Below are 12,216 nucleotides of genomic sequence, written 5' to 3' on the forward strand. Positions count from 1 at the left end.
TTCTAATGTCAGAAAACATAGGGGTTTTTATGCACTAAAAAATAATATAATAGTTTTTTTAAGAATCAGATGAAAATATGTTGAGTTTTTATAGGGTTTTCCCTATTGTTAAATAAAAAGTGAAATTGGAGTGGATTCCGTTGGGCATCAACATCATAGCAAATGATGTCATTTGATTGCATATTCTCATTGTTAAAAGTTATAAGAAATCACTAGCAGTTTTTAGTAACAATGGCTTTAGTTTATCTTTGGAATAATGTTAGTATTTGTTGAGTTCCATGTTGCAAATCAAGTAATATTGTTAAGTTATGATAAAGTTGTAAGAAGATATTTGAATCGAGAAAAAAAATCAATTAGACGCCTTTTAACAAAGAAAAACGGGAAAAAAAAAAGTTACATCAAGCCATACTGAAGATTAAAACTAATAATTACTAAATGATAATAAATATATTTAATTTTAAATTTTATCAATACATGTTACAGATAAGAACTATAAATACATCAAAAAAAGAAAAGGAATGCAAGGTTGTGTGATAGTGTCGACTAACTAATGAATTGAAGGAGATGCAAAAACTATCTAAATTAATCCTGTTATACTAAGACGGACTGCGTATTATAGCCTTATTCTAAAAAATGTAACAGATTAAATTTCGGACGTATCGTCACTTTTTTAGATGTATTCTGACTTTTCTGAAACATGTCCAATGATACTTGATAAGACACCCAAATTTTGCTTAGGTCATATAACATGAGTTGCACTCAAACTTCACATAGTGACAAATACAACAAACTTTAATGTCACCAAAACCTCTTTATTTCTATCACTTCCAAAAACGTAATGCATGCATTCAATGTTTTTTTGAACCTAATCATGTTTAAACATTTAACACTAAAACTAATTAAATAGACCAATAAGGTTAATAGATCAAAGAATGTATAACCTTATACTATTAGATTTGGTATATATTTTTTCTGTTAAATTATTGATTATTTAAGAAAGCCAAAAATCTATGTAGTAGAAATAAAGTTGTGAAGTTTGAACGACTTTTGACCCAATGTCATCTCTCTCCTTTCCAACTATTTATCATTCAACTCCCTAAAGATAAAACATAATTGAAATCAACATAAACTTTACAAGCAAATGATGGAAAATTATATTTACCATTCCATTATGCCTAAAATAGCTCTTGAAATTGGCATTTGCAAATATAAAAACCGAGCTAAGATAACATCCTCACACGCACCATTATAGTCATACAATTGCATATAAAACTCTCTAAAACAAGTCACTACTCACCAAAACAGCATGAAACACACAACTCTCTTTCTCTCTCTCTTGATGTTTCACAGACTTCTAGCTACTCTCTCATATAAGTCCCGTGGCCAGTTTCGATTCAAATTATTCGCAAGGAAATTGGCAATCTGCAAAACCCAAATAATTACTGACCTTGATCCATAAATAGCAATGCACTTTCATATATTAATGTGTTATAGCATATCCTACTTTCATTTTTTTTTTTCTAAGTATTAAAATTTACAGCATTGTAATGTCATTTATTTTCTTCCTATTCAACTTATGCTTTTGATCCATCCACTTAAAATGAGGGGTATAAAAGTCAAAACACCTTTTTTTAAGTGGATGACTTAAAAACATAAGTGGAGAAAAATAAAGAATACTCCCTCCATCCCAAAATTTGCAATATTTGTATTTTTTGTGTGATCATTAAAAAAAATGCAAATTTTACGTTTATGGAAAAGCATACTTTGCAAATTTACGTATTTGCCCATATCATTATAAGATATCAATATAACAACATACCTTGATCCTCAAGGCACGAAGTGAACCATCTGAGTCTCTGACATTGTCTATAGACTGAAGGGAGAGCTTAAGAAGGTCTGGAATACAAGCTTGAACATGAGGGGACAAATTTTGGAAAGTATCTGTTGCAGCTGTATCAGATGCCCTAGGATCAAATGGAAGAAATGGAAGCTTGGCAATCTCCCTTAAAGCATCTAGATGATGTTCTTGCCTTGCCAACTTATGAATAGCCAAAATGTTCTCAAGTTGTCTTAACACAGTTTCTTGCTCTAAGACAAGTTCTCTTTCTTGTAGACTGCATGCACAACGTTAGTAATAAGTGGATAAATAGAAATTTTGAAATGGGAATTGTTCGAATGATTTCTCACCTCACATTCGGAAAGTATTTAAATGTCTCCAGCAGCTCATTTCCAGAATGAATAAGTCCAGCAGTTCGGCTCTCTCCATCGAGTCTACCACGTGATAAAGAACAGATAGCTTCAGACAAACTTTTGTTTATGGTATCCAGTGCTGCTGAAAATGCCCCAATTCTCTTTTGAATTTCTATAGACTGAAATCCAGAGTAAAACATTGGTTACCATATCATACAATAAGCAACTTGCGAAAAAAGAGCTTAAAAAAAAAAAAGAGAAGAGAATGAAAGTTTACCTTGTCATTAAGCCCAGCTTCCAGACACCTGCGAGCAGCTTCAAACAAAAACCGGTACCTCTCTTTCCCATCAACCAAAAACCTCCTTAACTCACCTTCTTCTCCCTCCCCTCTTGCCCCAAGCAACAAAAGTATCCCACCATCACGCAACAGCAACTCCATCAACAACTGCTGCATCATCAACCCGCGTTGCCTTTGTTGATCCACATTCCCTCTCCCAGACCAAGACACCTTCCCACCACCAACAGCAGCAGCCGCCTGCGCGTAATACTCCAACGCCATCGAAAGATTGTTATGCCGTAGATACAATGAACCATATTGTCTAATTATACTCGCTGACTCAGCAAAACCATCCATCACACCCAACTTATGACCAGTGACATCAGCGAGAACACCGTGGTCTGCTAACACAATTGCTATATGAGTAGCATCGATGTTGTACCCATCGTCTCCGATATCTTTAGACAGATATAAAACAGCTGGAAGCAACTGTATGCTTAGAAGCAAGACATACGGATACACCAACGGGTCTTTCCCGTTTTTTGTGTAGTAAGATGGTTCGAATTTGTTTAAGTAGGCTTGTAGATCGTGTAAGGTGTAGGGTGATAAGCCTTCGTTTGAATTGGTTGGGGAATCTCGAACAGCACAGAGTTTGAACCAGAGGAAATCTTCTATGGTGTTGAAAAGTGTTGGGTGTTCTCTCAGTAGGCGATCGATTTGTCTGCGGGACCCGGATATGAGGGCGTAGAGAAGTAGTTTTTTTTTGTCGAATGTTCCTCGGCCTGATCGATCGCCCATACGTAACATTTTTTCACATTCTTCTGCAGCAATGGATGCGGTTTCTACTGATACCATGCCTCCGTTTGAGATCCATTCTGTAAGCTGTTAAAAAAGAGTGAGATGACTGTGGTGTTGTTTCTTTTTGACTTGATGATAAATCTTCATCGAAAATAACATGTAACACAAGTAAATTTCTATTATTCATATTTCGTTGTAAGCTTTGTAAATACGATTATTAGAACACTAATCCTTTGAAATTTAAATTTGAGCATATTCCATTGCGGATGATTTTGGTTATTTCACTAAACTGAAAACTATTAATGTGAATGTAGAACTTAATGTGAACATTTTTTACTAACTTTTTATCATAGTTATATACAACTTCCACTTATATCTATCAAATATTCAGTCAGTTATCATTCAGAATCACAGAAGGGTAAAACGGTCATTTTCAATATTCAGGACAGCAAGGTTCAGTTTCATTCAAAACAAAGATACACCATGAGATCAATACCTGTGATGCAAAATGGTGAGAAACACGGGAGCTTGAAGCAACCTTTTGTGCATCGTCGTAGTACCCAGTTCTCAAGCAGAAATAGATCTGTTTAAGAAAGAATAGAATTAAGTTGTGGTTAAATTTCAAATATATATATATATATATATATATATATATATATATATATATATATATATATATATATATTAAGTAAAGGATGATACACATGACTGTAATAGAAATCAAGAGTTGAATACCTGCTGCCACGTGGTATCAACAGGAGGCTGTCTACGAGCATCGCCTGCATCGAAATCAAGAACCCCGTAGTCTCTCAACCGGATCTGGAAGAAAGAAATAAACAGGTAAGGTGCAAACATGAGAGGGTAATATGGTAATTTAAAGTAAGAAGTGATCACAAACCCTAAGAAAAGCATGGATCTTTGGCAAATTTCCAACCACTCCACCAAGAGCAGCCTAGAATAAGATAAACAGAAAACCATAAAATCAAACTTTGTGCAAGGAACATAACTGCATAGTGGATGACAGCGAGAAATCAAACAAACAAACATAAAAACTATCTTTTTTATTACCTGTGCTGGATGACTGTGTATCATTTCCATGATATATTTATCATGGCCCCACTCCAGGTGGCGCCTTGCACCAATTATTAGCAACATTTTCTTTGAAAGATTTCTTTGGACACTTGAATTCTCACCAGTCAAAGTCTGTGAATTATATAAGATGATGATTGCATTACATTCTCTGTAAAAAAAGATTATTGCAATTACAACTCATATTACATAGTAGGCATGTGTACCTGAATTAGATGCCAGATCTTGTTCATGGTAACTGATTTACCACCAGAAGAATCCAGGCCAAGACTGTCATATGCATTCTTAAAAGCAGTAGCTGGCTGACAAATGGAACAAAAACCACATATTAATACATAATTAAGTAATAAAAGTATGATAAGTTGATGGACTTACTTTATATTCTAAACTACGTTGTCTTGCATCATTGAGTTTTCTCACAACCTCAGCATATGCTGCAGCCTTTTTATCAGCTATTGCCAAAAGCTCCATGTTAGAAGGACCAGATGAAATGTGAGGACTAGAAGTTAGAGATAATATTGGCCCTGATCGGTTAGCCCCAATGCTTGAATCAGTTACATTGGTCCTTGGTAAACTGGAGATGCGGCTCAGGCTGTGAAGAAAGTCCCTTTTTTCCTTTTGCCAGTCATCCTGACAGATAGAAAAAAAAAAAAAAAAAAAAAAAAAAAAGGTAATTTAGTATTAAACAAGGAGTAAAAGGGTAATGTAGTAGATATCGAAATACAGAATTGAAATGTAACTTTGACTTTGTGTAGCAACTAACCTCTAACACTGTCATCATGTAGTCACTAAAGTTTCTGAGATTATCTTTCTGAGCTTCCTGAACAGCAGAAACCATTGCCATTTCACGAACCTGAGATTATGAAAATGAACATAAAGATCATGAATATATAACCATGTGACCCAAAAGAATAGGTTACTGAATACTTATAGCATAGCAACATTCACATAGAACATTCTGACATGATAATTTATACATAACTAACACTCATGAAAGAAAAATTCAGCATGAAAAAACTCTTAAGACATTAGCACGATATAATCATGTTGAGAAAACTTTAACATACAAATGCACACATGAGAAAATAAAGGTATGGATTAGTTTATTCTCTGTTGACTATTGCCCTTTTGCAAAACAGTTAAAAAGAAGACACAAGTGCACAAACAGATACTCATATGCAACAACAAATAATGAGCATAGATACTCATGCAACAGCTAATATTCCTTATAACGTTATACAAAAAAAGACCAAGATTGTAAAGATTAATTCTTTAAGAAAAAAAATGTAATTCAATAGCAATAAGTTGCAGTAAGTACCTGCTGCAAGTATTCCTCAACGCTTGTAGCCTCGGCAGGGAAAACATCCTCAAAAGTTGTCTACAAAGAAAGTAACAAGATTAAACTCAGGAAAAATAAGTGATTGATATGAATCTCACAAGAATAAAATAACCAGATGGTGATCTTACAATCTCAAAAGTCAAGATCCATTGTTTAAAAACTAAAGAATATAGAAAATCTAATATGATGCTCAAACTGGAAAATCCGAAACAAATGTGGGAAAGTGTATTGAACTAAATGCTATTTTTAAACAAGAAACAAATTCACCACACTTGAGGTCTAGAACATTTTTAACTTGATATCATTCATGAATACATGGAGAGACAACATTTCCCCTGCACTTATTGCAGAGAGGTTGTTATTGTATACTTACTTACCTTGTGAACCAAACTAAGCATATGATTTGTATACATGATCAATCAGATTAATTTAGCCTGACATGAATCAAAGAAATAGCTGATACCTTCAATTCAAAAGACTTAAGATCACGTGCTAGTTGCTCAGCATTTATCCCCTCACGTGCAAGTAGCCTGCACAATATTTAACAAGCAACATGTTTTAGGAAGATGCTTGTATTCTGAACATCATGTAGCAATAGTAAACTTCAGTGCACTAATAAGAACAGGCAAATCCAGGACCAATAAACATAAATAGATATTATAGCTTCAGAGTTTTCTATTGCATAGAGAATTATGATTTTTCAAATCTAAATGACACAAACAATTGAATAGCATGGAGAAATCACAGATAAATTACGATCTTTCAAATCTAAAACAGCTACGGATGCACTCTTGTCTGAGTTTGGGTGAAACTTGTATTCCTTTTCGAGTTAGTTTTTCTATACAAATTATCCTCGTTAAAAACACTATAGTCTACGCCCACGGATATAGAAATTAAAACCCATAGTAACAACGTATGTAGCACTATAAATATAGAAAAATGTACACATGAATTTAACGCAATCACCAGAATCTACCTTGTAGCTGCAATCGATTGAGAGGGAGCCTCGGTTCTGAGCGTTTTCGACTTGAGCTTCTTTGACAATGCCTCTAATTGATCCAGATTTCTCTGCAGATACAGAAACAATAATAGGCACGCAGAGAAAAAATATATATATGCACTGTAAGAAATGAGAAATAACTTGTGCCACAAAAATCGAACCTGGAGAGGAGGAAACTGAGCAGAAGGAGCAGCTTGCTCGACGAGCTTCGAAGATGAATGTAGAAGATCCGTCCAGCTACTCATATCTGCGTCGCTCGTCATTGTTGGAAGGTTGATGTTGTGAGGAAGAAAGCTTGTATGAAGCGATGCGCCGAAGGGAGGAAGCCAAAATTTTCTTTTGGGGTTTTGGAGCTCAAAACGCAAGAGCCCTAACGAAAAAAAAAAAAAAAAAAAAAAAAAAAAAAAAAGCCGCAGAAAAGCGTTACTTCAAGTATTCAAAAAGGAAATTACAACTACAGGCTGGCATAAAAAACCCTTTAAGTTTTTCTAAGATGTTCAGTTTTACCCTAAGGAGTTTTTCGGTTCATCAAAGTTTGAGTTTTTATATTTTTAACCTTTTTACCAGTTTACCTAGTTACTCAATGGTTGTCTATACATACATCAATACTCAAAAAAATCCTTCAAGATTTTATAAAATGTTCTGTTTTACCCTATCGAGTTTTTTGGTTCACCAAAGTTTGAGTTTTTACATTTTTAACCTTAATACCAAATTAACTAGTTACTCAACAGTTGTTTATACATACGTCAAGGCTCAACACTCAACATTGATCGGTAGAAGTGAGCACTATGCGGTTTTTGGACCAAACTGAACCGCAAATCGCAAGTTCCGATTTTTTATAAGGAAAAATCAAAATTTTATAGTTTTTATTCAGTGCATTTTGTAGATATTTCGGTCTGGTTTCGGTTTTTAACCGAAAAATGATTAGATGAGGTTTTTAATAAATAAAAAAAAAAAAAACAAAACAAAAATTTTGTTCACTTTCATTTAAAATTGAGCAGAATTTTATTGCACATAACCAAACAATACTAGTCAGTACTAGAATAACCAAACAATACTAGAATACTCATACACAAAGTCATAAACAGTCAAGCAATAGTAAAAACTTAAACACCTCTGTATACATATACATACTTGATAGTTAACAATAATGAAATGATTTTCAAGATTATGTTTTCCTCAAACTGCCTCAGTAAGACTCACATTTGGTGATACATAGTACAAAATCAAACTACTAAAACAACCTATGTAATCCAAAACTAAACTACACAACAACCGAATCTTTGTTGGGAAAATGCTTGAACACAAATCAGCATAGCACAGTGCATACGTTGGAAAAGAACCGAAGAGGAAACATATCGAAGATAGTAGAAGAATGGTTGGCGATTGTAGTGGTTTACATGAGACGAAGTCGGAGCCTAGAGGTCGTCGAAGTCAAATGTAGGTCGTTGGTGCTTCTGGGAGGAGAGGGATGACGGTGGACGACGGACGGAGGCTAGGGCACGCAGCCACAAAGATGAAGTATAGAAAGGATTTTGATTTTTGCATTTGTGGCTCTAATCGTATGCTTCTGTGAAAAAGGTTTTTGAAAAACTTACGTTTTTATTAAATAGACAAAATTACAAAAAATGGTCATGTGGTATGTAAATTTTTGAGGTTTTAGTCCAAACCACAACTTTTTTAGATTGATGGTCATTTTGAGATAGTTTGCTTGTGATTTTGGTCATTCGGTAAACTGAAAAGAATAAATTGCCCTTATTGTATTTATTTTCCACTTTTCTTTTTTTATTCCTATAAGTATTTATATATAAAATAAAATAAGGGCCCACAAACTCTCTCTCTCTCTCTCTCTCTCTCCCTCTCTCCATTGGACGCTAATACGTACCCAAACACCACCCCCTCCTTCATAGAAAGTACTTGCAACAACCCCATATTCTTCACCATCCTTTCTTGTTTTTCCTCCATTGAATTTGAATGTTAAAAGATGTGACAACTGACAAATTTTGGGCCAAGCAAGGTCTAAAATGTACTTGCGTATAAGTGAATCCATAACGTAACTTTGTTGCAATAAAACTTTGAAAGCCAAAAGGGCATTATTTGTATAAGTAAATGATTGTAATGAGCCATTGAAAGACAACAAGTTAGAGTATAAATTGTGAAATAACCCTTTAAAGTCTTCGGCTTAGGACCCCAACAATCTAGTGATTTCGGTTTGCACTAGGACGAAATCACCCTTTGGTGGGTAACACCAAAACCAAAATCACATGCTAAGAGACCACTAGGACCGAAATCTCCCTTTAGTGGGGGATACCAAACCGAAATCACCATTGGTAAGTGGTGCCAAATCGAAAACATGTTAGACCAAAATCCCTACAGTGCCAAACTCACACCAAGGCCGAAATCACATGTGATTTCGGTAAGAAATAGAGGATTTTGGTGAGAAAATAAGATAAGGAAGGGTTGACTTTGTGATTTTAAGTTCAACTTTTCCAATACCAAGTTTACCCAGCATGTATCAATGTTGATATCCAACAAATAACTAGGAAAACATTACATCATCCTTTCCTCTTTAAACACAGAAAAAACATTCACTAACTCCCCGCTATTTCCATTTATCCTTCTTGTATACTCTAAACTCTCTCAAAAATCAAGTTCAGATCTTCCAAGTTTAAAATCTTCAAGTTTATTCTTAGAGTTTTGGTAAGTTCTACTTGATTATCTATTGTTTTTACACACCTTTACACTAGTTACATCTTATTTACACACATTATTATGTGTTAAAACTCTTAGGATAATATCATTTCCAAGGAAGTTCATCAACCCCATTCAAGTGTTTAGGCTTGAAGACCTCCACAGTCATCTTTTTACCCAACTACAGCCACACTCAAGGTGAGTTCATACCCTAATATTTTAAAGTTTTCATACCACATACCACATACCATACAATCACATATTGCCAAGCATATTTGGGTGCCCAACCTACCCTTCTGAGCATATAGGGGTGCTCAACCTACCCCACTATCAGGCATATCGGGGTGCCCAACCTACCCCATGTCAGACATATCTAGGTGCCCGACCTACCCCTTTGGTATCTTTCAACCACTAATCGGGAGCCAGCCTCCCCTTCAGTATCTTTCAACCGGTAACCGGAGACTATTTCACCCCCTAACACTACCACATAAAAGCATAGCATAAGCACATAAATCATATATTGCCTAGCATATCTAGGTGTTGGCCTACCCCTTCGGTCCTGTCAACCAGTAACTGGGGACTATTTCACCCCTACTACTACCACATAATATCGTATCACATATATCATAATCTGTCTAGCATAGTTGGGTGGTAATCTACCCTTTCGGTCCTATCGACCGGTAACCGGGGACTATTTCACCCCCTACTACCACTATCACATAACATCAAATCATGCTAGCACATAAACATAACGGGTAGTAGCAAACATAGACAATTATCACAAAGACAATCATCTAACAACAACTCCTACTGGTGGGTCGACATTGTGGTTGTAGACCCACCGCTACTGGAATGCAACTCACCTCACACTGCTGAAGTCCCGAAGATACAACCTCGGCTGATGGATGATAGAATCCCGATCTGTCAACATCAAAACATCACCCAATTAATAATTAGGTCCCAACACATAACCAATAGTACATTCTTTGGATAATTCCTACACTACCCCAAGCTTGGTTCATTCAAGCCCAAGGCCCAATACATAGGCCCAAAGTCAAATAGGAATCAAAGCCAAACACATGGCCTAATTTTCTGTAACATCCCCCTCTGGCACGTATCACAATATTGTCCGCTTTGGGCCACTCGGCACGAGGACTTCCCAGGGGGTCACCCATCCTGGTACTACTCCCGCCCGAGCACGCTTAACTGCAGAGTTCTTATGGGATCTGCTGCCCTTACGCTTAACTGCAGAGTTCTTATGGGATCAGATGATTGACTCCCAATGCAGTTAACAAGATAGTTGCGTTTGAAATGATCTGCAGAGCTAATGGGTATCTTCCAGACTACTTCGTCTTCAAGTTTTTCTTTCGATTCTATGTTACCGGCGACAAATACACCTTCTCGGTTTGGCGAGGGGGACACACCTTAGTTCCCGACGGGCGCACCCCAAAAAATTGACAGGAAAAATGGTTGTGGGTGAATCAGGGGTTGGTTGGGAGTGGTCGTTATCGTGCCAATGCTTTTGCTGATACCCTTCGGTCCTCTCAACCGGATACTGACTAGCATATCTGGGTGCTGGTCTCTCCTTCAGTCCTCTCGACCAGATGCTGACTAGCATATCTGGGTGCTGGTCTCCCCTTCGGTCTTCTCGACCGGATGTTGGGGACTATTTCACCCCCTAATATTACCACATAACACATATCACATAATCTATCTAGCATGGCTGGGCATGACTGCCCCTTCGGCCCTATCGAACAGTAATTTGGGGACTATCTCCCCTACTGTCATTGGCACATAACATCGTATCATACTAGCACATAAACATATCACAGGTAGTAGCAACCCTAGATGAATATCACAGAGACAATCATCTAATCATACAACTCCTACTGGTGGGCAGACATTGTGGCCGTAGACCCACTGCTACTGGAAGGTAACTCACCTCGAAAAGTAGCTGTTGAAAGTCTGCTTGCTAAGCGACTGACGGCTGATCCGGTAATCCTCCGGCTATAAATCATAAACATATATTAGCCACTCATAAATACCCTTAGGTCAGATGACTGACCCACCCCTAGTCCAAGGTCAACTCCTTGGTCAAAGTCAACTTCCAGTTGACTGGACTCACCGAGTCATGGCACAGACTCGCCGAGTCCTTCTCCTACTAACCCGGTCCTACTCGACAAGTCCCTCTTCCCATTATCTGAGTCACCCTTAACTCACTACTTGGGACGATAGAACCGACTCGCGATCTGACTCGTCAAGTCCAAGAACAACTCACCGAGTCCCCACGAGCAGATCTCTTACGGGCTTCCAAATCCTCACCAGAGCATCCTTTATGAGGATTTGGGTTTCTGGGACTATTGCTACACGTTAAATTGCTAATTCCGCGTGCAAATACGAAGGGTTGGACCTTCAACACCTAAACCCCTCTTACTCAGTAACAATTTATATGACTCGCCGAGTTTGAAGAACAACTCGTCGAGTTCCAGGCAATCTTCATATGACTCGCCGAAACTGTTCATCCAACTCGCTGAGTCTAAGACCATCTTCATAGAACTCGCCGAGTTCCAGTTCTGTACTCGCCGAGTCCCTTCGAACCACTTCCCATATAGACCAAATACGAGACATGCAACGCCTCCAAACCATAGATCTATGTTCCTAGGGCATGCTTATCACGTAAAGTTGCAAACTTTACATGCATGCATGGACCTATAAGCTCCAAAAGGCAAATCCAAGTTCTTTATGAGGTCATACACTCAATAGGGACCTCAATCACTTCATCCACAGAGACTTTATACTTCCAATACGTCCATAAGGTCTAGATCTGAAGTC

The 12,216-nt window shown here is 37.1% G+C and overlaps 1 protein-coding gene and 1 pseudogene across 1 annotated transcript; both read right to left on the minus strand.

Moving 5' to 3' along the window:
• Positions 1–1,130: 1,130 nt before the first annotated feature.
• LOC145010912 (Nucleoporin interacting component (Nup93/Nic96-like) family protein) lies at positions 1,131–7,062 on the minus strand. The gene is made up of 15 exons (XM_078969483.1): positions 6,855–7,062; positions 6,670–6,761; positions 6,157–6,223; positions 5,673–5,732; positions 5,118–5,207; positions 4,730–4,984; positions 4,561–4,656; positions 4,334–4,468; positions 4,164–4,217; positions 4,001–4,084; positions 3,762–3,848; positions 2,468–3,349; positions 2,188–2,369; positions 1,820–2,114; positions 1,131–1,422 (listed from the first exon to the last, which is right to left on the minus strand). Exons 1-15 carry the CDS (start codon positions 6,954–6,956, stop codon positions 1,345–1,347), a joined length of 2,559 nt encoding a protein of 852 aa, XP_078825609.1. The 5' UTR covers positions 6,957–7,062; the 3' UTR covers positions 1,131–1,344.
• A 3,463-nt stretch (positions 7,063–10,525) lies between these two features.
• On the minus strand, positions 10,526–10,637 carry LOC145013716 (5S ribosomal RNA; annotated as a pseudogene).
• Positions 10,638–12,216: the final 1,579 nt, after the last annotated feature.

The sequence above is a fragment of the Lactuca saligna genome, chromosome 8, assembly GCF_052625555.1.
Source record: "Lactuca saligna cultivar CGN05327 chromosome 8, ASM5262555v1, whole genome shotgun sequence".
In the NCBI taxonomy this organism is placed as follows: domain Eukaryota; kingdom Viridiplantae; phylum Streptophyta; class Magnoliopsida; order Asterales; family Asteraceae; genus Lactuca; species Lactuca saligna.